Below are 8,413 nucleotides of genomic sequence, written 5' to 3'. Positions count from 1 at the left end.
CATAGGCATATTATACATCAGTCAAATCACATATAGCACATAACATGTAAGATATTCGATAACAATAACTTTTCAAAGAAGATTCGGAGTTAAAATCATTTTCGGGTATTTAATATGAATTTTTGAACATTTTTTCGGAATTAAAATGGGTCAACAAATCATTTATAAACAATTAACAAGGTTCGAATACCCGAATCTGACTTTAGAATCATTTAATAATAATTATCGATCCTTGAATATAATTTAGAATAATATTTTAAAGTTTGAAACTATTTTTCAGAATTTTTAAATCTAAAGAAATAATTAAATCTAATTAAATAATGAATTAAAATTAATTAATTTCTCATTAAATCAATTAATCAATTAATATTTAAATTAATTGACGAATTAACTAATTAATTATTAACTAAAATTAATTAACTAAATAATTCAGATTTATTTTTGAATTAATAATAATTTTCGGAATTAAAAATAATGAATTTTGGAGTTCAAAATATTAAAAACAATTTTTCTGAAAATAAAATAAACAGAATACGGTTTTTGAAATTTTTTAAAACAGACCATTTTTGTAAGTTTTTGAAATCACGGGTAATGAATTGCAGATATACCAAAATGATCATAATCAAATTATCTACCACATGCAAGCATCAAATCACACAAACAATATCAAAATCAAAAATTCATAATTTAACTCAATTTAGTTTGAATTTAATAAAAAAATAGAAAAATACATATTTATGCAGTGAGATTAATGGTGGAATCTGAAAGTACTCTTCACAAGCTCTGTTTTGACTACTCACACGCTTGATTTCGATATCGATAACGCCTTCATTTTTAAGTTTGATTTTCAAGAACACGATGAATTTTAGTGGTTTTCTCTGAAAATTATTTATTTTTACTGTCTGCAAATGATTATCTGTACAAAATAAAATACGGTAAGGGCTATTTATATTTACGGATTGGTACCCCGTTGGATCATATCAGATATAAAATATAATACTTAATTCATAAAACCGATCCAATTTGGTACCGGTTATGGGATAATTATCAAAACTAAGCTTTTTGTAAATATAGTCTTGGTCTCAGCGCTTCGGTTACACGAGTTACGAGAAGATAATATAATAGTTTAATAAAAACATCTTGTTTCTCGAAAATACGGGTTTTATTGATTTACCGCGAATATTGTATCGTAAAATTTGCGCAGGACCCGCACGAGTAAAACCGTACTCCGAATCGAAAAAGTCAAAACATGAAAAATTCTCGGAATAATCATATTAGGTTAGAAATGAGTTTTTCCGGGACTTTCGGGTTGTAAAATCATAAAAACGGTTGAAGTCGGACGGTTCCCGATTATACAAAATAGTTTATAATTACATAAAAAATAATTATCAAATCCATAAATTCTTTATAAAATCATATAACATAAAAATTAATAGAAAAATATCAAAATTATCTATACTTTATTTTGAACATATAAAAATTAAAATACTAAAATTTTACCACATATAAACATCGAAACACAAATACCACTCAACAAATAATTCACCAAAATTCACATAATAATCATAGAATATTTATTTATTGATAAAAATAATTACATGATATATCTGGATATTACATCCTTCCCCCTTAAAAGGATTTTTTCCTCGGAATCTCCTAAGTAAACAAATGAGGGTACTTTTCTCACATGTCACTTTCTAACTCCCAGGTTGATTCTTCAATCCTTGGGTTTCTCCATAATACTCTTACTAAATTTACAACCTTATTCCTTAACCATTTCTCTCTCTTTTAGAATCTCTATCGGACTCTCTACATACGACAAATATGTCTGAAGTGCTATTGGCTCATACTCAATTACATGCCTAGAATCTGGATTATACATGTTAACCAGAGACACATGAAAGACATTATTAATATGCTCCATATGCGGGGGGTAACGCCAATTCGTAAGCTATCTTGCCAACACACTTCAAAATTTTAAAAGTTCCAACGTATCTAGGACTCAACTTCCCTTTCTTTCCAAATCTAGACAATCCTTTCCACGGTGATAGTTTCAACTATACTAAATCTCCATCTTCAAATTCCATGCCCATCATGTATTGATCTGCATATTTTCTTTGACGATCATGCACTACAATTAACCTTTTCTGAATAACCTCGACAACTTCCTTTGTTTGTTGTACTAACTCGGGTCCAAGTATCTTGCATTATCATACTTCATCCCAATACACTGGTGATCAACATTTACGTCCATAAAGAGCTTCGTAGGGAGGCATTCCAATACTGGCCTGATAACTGTTTTGGTAAGCAAATTCTACTAAGGGCAAATGTTTGTCCCAACTTCCTTTAAAATCAATAGCACAAACACGTATCCCATGTAGTTATAAATCACTGTTTTAAACCTGTTTTGGGGAAAAGTAACTTCAAAAGGTACCTATCTCGAATAAAAATGATTTGTGAACCAGTTTTGCGTGTGCTGTTAAAATAAATGATTTTGAAATGAGATAGGTACAAGTCAAAACTGGATAAAACGATCAGATATGGGATACATAGGGGCCAGAGTGGCCTATTGAGGTTAGTAAGAGGCTAACTCGGTTGCGCGCAATTCATAACCGATTATTCCTGCAGGTCAGAGACCTAGCTAGTCTTTGAGTTCCAGAGCAGGTTTATGGGATGGCAGTTGGAGCCGTCTGGTGTTGATAACCTGATCAACTGTCTTCACATATCTGTTACATATCTGATTTGGCTTTATGATTTCCGTAAGGGAATAAGTGACTGATACTGTTGATTAATAAATGTGAATAGCATGCTAAAATTGGACTCTGGTACTTACACAGCAAACAACTACGTTTGTTTTGTTAAGAGCATGCTATTCAGTGATATCCAGTTTCCTTCATTTATTGTTGTTCCAAATGATTTGTAGATCTCGGATTTTATGTTAATTTATAGTTTTGTTCCTATAACAGTTTACATTACTGATTTTAGCTTGATATTCATATGTTGGTAATGCTGAGCGATTATGCTCACCCTTACAACCTGTTATATATATCGCAGATGTCTAGAAGACCACTCAGACCTTAGTAGAACCGTATCTCAACACCTTCTGGACCTGGCTTCTCAGAGGTAGTTAGTATCAGACCTTGTGCGGTCTGATGAGTTGCTGAATAAGTGTAGTGTGTCAGACTTTTGAATAAATAGTTTGTAATAATGAGCAACTTAAATCATATTTGAACCTGGATCGGATCCTGTTTTGGGGTTGTGTTAGTTTAATATTAATAGTAAGCTTGTAGTTTACTTTATGGTTGTTGTGTTTAGTGATATCAACTCCTGACCCCGGGGTTGAGGCCGTCACATGAACCATATTCAGTCTCTCTTTTCTGCTCAAGGCATCTACCACCACATTTTCCTTACCTGGGTGATAGTTGATGGAACAGTCGTAGTCTTTAATTAACTCTAACCATCTTTTTTGTCTCATGTTCAAGTCCTTCTGAGTGAATATATACTTCAAGCTCTTATGATTCGTGTAAATATCACACTTTTCTCCATATAGATAATGTCTCCAAAATTTAGGTCCAAAATATTGTGTTACAATAGGCCAAAAAATGTTACATTAGGTCTATTGTAATACCAAGAGGCGTTACGTATGCGAGCATTACAATAGACACCCTAATGTAATACTTCACTAATCTATTGTAACATAGAAGAAAATGTTACAATAGGCAACTACTGTAACACTAAAAGGACCAAATGTAACGCAAAATGAGTTATACATTAAGTTCGATCAAGATTGCAAACATGGACCCCACATGTGGGTCCCACAGCCTATTGTAATAATCTGATTTATGTATTGTAACACCAATTTTTTGTAATTAAACAACACTAACATATGTAATATAACACTATATGTAAACATAGATTACACTAGATTAGTCAAATGTAATAGTTATTTTTAAATTTGCATACATGAGTCTCAATTTTTCGAACCAAACTATTAAATAACAGTCTCAATTCTCCAAACCATACCACAACAAAAGAATCTCATCTCTAACGCCAACAACTACAACATAACATCCAAGTTATCCTTGGATAGAAAAAAAATTACTTTTTGACTATCCTTGGTTATGAAATTATAAATAACCAGGAAGAAAAGCACTTTTCGCCAACTACACTTTCCTGATATGGATACAAAATAACATGGCAGAGAGATACTTGAGTGGCTCCTTTGTCCAAGCTCCATCAAAGCCTGATCTATCAGCATATGCTTTTCCCTGCAACAAAATACACAAACCTATGATTTTAAGTAAATTTTTTATGTAGTTGACAGTGCATATTTTGATGCAAATCGGCTAAAAGAAAGTTACCGGTGTATGCCCCCAGATAATGCAACAATATCCTTGTCTGATAATCCCATCCGATAAAAGATGTCCCTTAGATGCGACGAGCCTACAAAAAAATTACAAGGATATAAGACTTGCATAAATCGTAAACAAGTACATGGACAAGAGATGTAATCCTGTAAACTTCTAATAAAGGGTCCCAACAGAATTCTTCACATAATTATGTTTTCACAGAACAATCAAATCACATCAAGTAGTTGAAACAACCATGGTAAAGCTAACAAACAACAAAAGTTACAGAAAATCCAAGAAAAAAACATGTGTATCCAGTTCTCAGACAATGCAAAACCATATTACAGATCAGCATGATCTTGACATGTAATATGGTAAACATACAGATAATGTAACCATGATTCTGGAGCATGTCCCATTTTAAAATCATTTGATCAAATTAAAGATAATTTAAGATTTAAAAAATACGCTGGAACTAATTTATCCTCAACAGGCCCCTTTGGAGGATCATAGCTATATGGTTCTTGCTGCCCAATTTCACTGATCTCTTCACATGTCATCAATGTTAAATTTTGCCCTGCACCAAAAACCCCTGTCAGTTCGTAATACAATTTAAGATAACAGCAATAAGCTTCTAATCTAATTATATAGTAATATTGAACTATGATGTAGGAAATACACATCATAAGTGTCAAATACTTCATGTCTGATTAATACAATTATTTCAATCAACTCATTTATCACTGCTTTCACCAATTGCAGCATCAACAGTTTCACTGCTTTCACCACTAGCAGCCCCAGGAGTTTCACTGCTTATTCCACTGACAACATCAGCAGATTCACTAATTTCAGGTGTAGCTGAGGATTCCTCTACTTTTTTATCCACAACTTCCTTTACAGATTTCGTAGCAGAATATATTACTACAACTTCTTCCACAGGTTTCAGAGCGGTATTCAGCTTTTCTTGTTTCTCAAAATGATATTGTTGCACACGTATATAGAAAAAGTTAATTTTTAAAAGTGGAACAGAAAAATCTTGACTACAAACTTCGAGCACTAAGCATCTTTACACAAGAGACATGCCACAAATGATCTAGTCTATATTATTCTTCTCTTGAATTGTGTGGGACTTGCTGACAGATAAATCGTAAACCTCAAGGTAACCATATATTTTATGACAAAATTTGCCCAATAATGAATAATTATAAAGACTGTGAAAATAGTATACAAAAGATGTCCCACCAACTTGAAGATTGAAAGAAAAAAATACAAAACTAAGGGAAAAAATAGACCCTAAAGTCTTGAGCTTTTCATAAATACTTACACTAAGCTTGCACCAAAATCTCTTTCCGGAAATTTTCAGCTTGTTAGCCTTGGCTCTGAGTTTAAGCATCCATCGTTTAGCCTACTGCGTTGTCTGCATCGAAACCACTTAACCCTTCACCTGTGAAATAAAAAGGACCGTCAAATTATGAAATTATATGTTAATTTAAGAACACGGAAATGTAGATAAAATCAATTGAAAAGTAACCTGAAGTCTGCACCCTAGAATATCAATTTTATTACTATAAATGTGCAATCCACCTTTTGTAACTTCACCACTATAGCTGTGTAAAACTACTTAAAATTAGGAAAGAGAATTAATGCAAATAACACAACACTTGCTAAAGGCGAAATGATACAAAGAAGGATGTCCCTGCCCACACTAGAAAAACTCTCTTCGGACGTGTAATTTTTGTAGCAAGATACATGACCTTGATACTAGATACTACTATTCCTGACTGTGCTATACCACTTTGTATCTAATCTGCAATCATTAGTATATTATACTTTGAGCACAGATCTCTGACTGACAGATTTCAGGTACCCATCTGGTGGAATTATAACTTGCAATATCTTAAAACTATGTTATATGACTGACACACCATGCTTTAGTTAATGTGCAAAGAAGCATTACTATGCACTTACTTTAAAACAGAAACCGTGCTTTCCTGCCTTTACAAGTAGTTTTGTATAGAGAGGAATTCAAAGTTTTGTTAAGCAACTCGAGAAGTTATCATCCAACAAATCATGTATATACCCACCTGAAAATTTCTCATTTTTCCACCCAGGCCATTCAAATTTTATTCTGTTTCAACAAGAATTATGCATAAGTTTAGATCAGTATTACTACACCAAAAACAGAGAATTGAAAATGTAACTCTGTCATGCACATAACACTGATCATCCACTTGACTCGGAAGATCTTTATGACATTCTAATTCAGCAAAAAAAGTGTTGATATTATTATCATGCAAACTAACTCACGAATCATACAAAATCTGTGATGACTTCTACTCAGAATGTGAGTAGAAACATTCAACGGAGAAATAAGTCTATAGCAATTCTTAGTCAACCAAAAGGAAACGTGATCGGTTAAATTCAGATATTAATTTTAAATAATCAAAAGAAACTTTACTGTGTTAAAAATATTAATAATAAAAAATATATGAATCAACCAACTTAAAATATCCTATTACTTAACACATTTGAAAAGACCTATATCATTACGAAGTTTTTCTTCTTTTAAGTATTTTTGTAACAGAGATCAAGCATTACTACTTCAGTACTTCGTGGTTAATATATAAAAACTTAGACCTTATACAGAGCTAAATCAATTGATCTTGAATCCGACAAAAGAGTTATGGATTATTAAGAGTTATGGATTATTGACTATATCTCATTTCTTGCAGATGGTCTTGAACAAAGATAAGATATGGAATCACCAAACAACAGATAAAGTATTATTTCAAACGCTGCATCGGATACAACATAGGAAAGATCTAATACAGAAGGAAAGATCTAAAAGCGAAAATAACCTTTAAAGATATGAAATAAGCAGTGGTGGTAAATTCCTTCCATTCGCTGCCATCTTGGTTCAAGTCGCCTTCGCCGCTCTGCAGTTTTCTTGTCCTCTCCCTGATTAGTGGCTCCAACTATCTATAAAAAAATGTGATAACCCTACTAAAATACAGTAAAAGCATCAGTTAGCAGGGCTAATAGAGTTTAAATAATTAAACGATTATTATCGACATTAAAAAAACATATATAACAAATGTGAATTTAACAAAAAGCCCTAGCACATATATAACATTATACACATGGAAACATAGATATATAAACCTTTTTAGGGCTAATCCCTACAATTTAAGGACTTGTTCGAGCAATCGACCCTTCGTGCGTCGAATCTCAGCGTTCATTACCACAATAGAAGCTCTCTTCTTCACTGTAGTTGCTGACTCAGCTTTCTAATTAATCAATCTCGCATAAAGTTTAATCAGCCAAATTAAAAGCCTAAATAGATCTATAACGAGAGAGAGGAAAAGAGAGTACAGAGATATTAGACATAGAAGGAGGGGGAAAGAGAGAGTTGAGAGAGAGGAGTACTTAGTAGCGGCGGTAATGTCAGAATCGACATCTCCAGTTTTGGCTTCGTCCTTCTGAAGAGAGTTTTTGGAGAGAGAGAGAGTCTGTGTGTTATGCCTGCTGCCAAGCAGTCGGCAAGTAAAGTTGTTTCATTTGTTCGTGCTCCCGAGTTTTTAAAAGGAGCGAATGATGTGTTATTGAATACAAATTTAATAATATTTCACTCCAAAAATGGGATGAAAGTACTTTACCTCCTAATCACTTACTTCCTTCCTATTAAAAAACTCGGGAGCAAGTCGTTAGACTTTTGATATAGATCGTCTGAAAGGGGTGTTTTGTTCGGGGGAATTTTTATTTAAGAGGGAAAAATGCCGCTCAATAATTCATGGTAAACCATGTATCATTTTTTATTTTTTTACTTTATTTTTCAATTTAATTATTGAAATATTATTTATTAAATAAAAAAATCAACACTTGGCAAAAAAATAAAGTAACTTATGTATATATGTATAAGTTATTTTTATAAATTTTATTATATTATATATTACATTTTTTATTCGTTAATAAATTAGAATATAATTTTTAACTAATCTATGATAATATTTTTACTTTAATTTTTTTAAAAATTAAAAGTAACTAATGTAACATCAGGTGCTGGT

General features: G+C 32.2%; 1 protein-coding gene across 11 annotated transcripts; it reads right to left on the bottom strand.

Moving 5' to 3' along the window:
- Positions 1 to 3,904: 3,904 nt before the first annotated feature.
- LOC141677485 (putative L-ascorbate peroxidase 4, peroxisomal) lies at positions 3,905 to 7,910 on the bottom strand. Of its 11 annotated transcripts, none has more exons than XM_074483446.1 (7): positions 7,776 to 7,910; positions 7,533 to 7,649; positions 7,208 to 7,352; positions 5,674 to 5,793; positions 4,818 to 4,926; positions 4,362 to 4,443; positions 3,905 to 4,268 (listed from the first exon to the last, which is right to left on the bottom strand). In XM_074483446.1, exons 5-7 carry the CDS (start codon positions 4,907 to 4,909, stop codon positions 4,164 to 4,166), a joined length of 279 nt encoding a protein of 92 aa, XP_074339547.1. In that variant the 5' UTR covers positions 4,910 to 4,926; positions 5,674 to 5,793; positions 7,208 to 7,352; positions 7,533 to 7,649; positions 7,776 to 7,910; the 3' UTR covers positions 3,905 to 4,163. The 11 variants fall into 11 exon arrangements, with proteins under 11 accessions (XP_074339547.1, XP_074339546.1, XP_074339548.1 ...); XM_074483445.1 differs by having other exon boundaries at positions 7,512 to 7,636; XM_074483447.1 differs by having other exon boundaries at positions 7,533 to 7,636.
- Between the last annotated feature and the right edge of the window lie 503 nt (positions 7,911 to 8,413).

Source organism: Apium graveolens, chromosome 8, assembly GCF_009905375.1.
Source record: "Apium graveolens cultivar Ventura chromosome 8, ASM990537v1, whole genome shotgun sequence".
NCBI classification, from domain to species: domain Eukaryota; kingdom Viridiplantae; phylum Streptophyta; class Magnoliopsida; order Apiales; family Apiaceae; genus Apium; species Apium graveolens.
The sequence above is the reverse complement of the archived record's forward strand: the minus strand, read 5'-3'. Positions and strand labels throughout refer to the sequence as shown.

Bases quoted from the DNA above. Each gene is read 5' to 3' on its own strand.
- LOC141677485 (XM_074483440.1), bottom strand. From the start codon at position 4,909: ATGACATGTGAAGAGATCAGTGAAATTGGGCAGCAAGAACCATATAGC. The intron at 4,444-4,817 runs GTATTTTTTAAA...ATTTTTTTGTAG, and splicing joins GAGGATAAATTAGTTCCAGC to GCTCGTCGCATCTAAGGGAC. The intron at 4,269-4,361 runs GTAACTTTCTTT...ATTTTGTTGCAG, and splicing joins TTATCTGGGGGCATACACCG to GGAAAAGCATATGCTGATAG.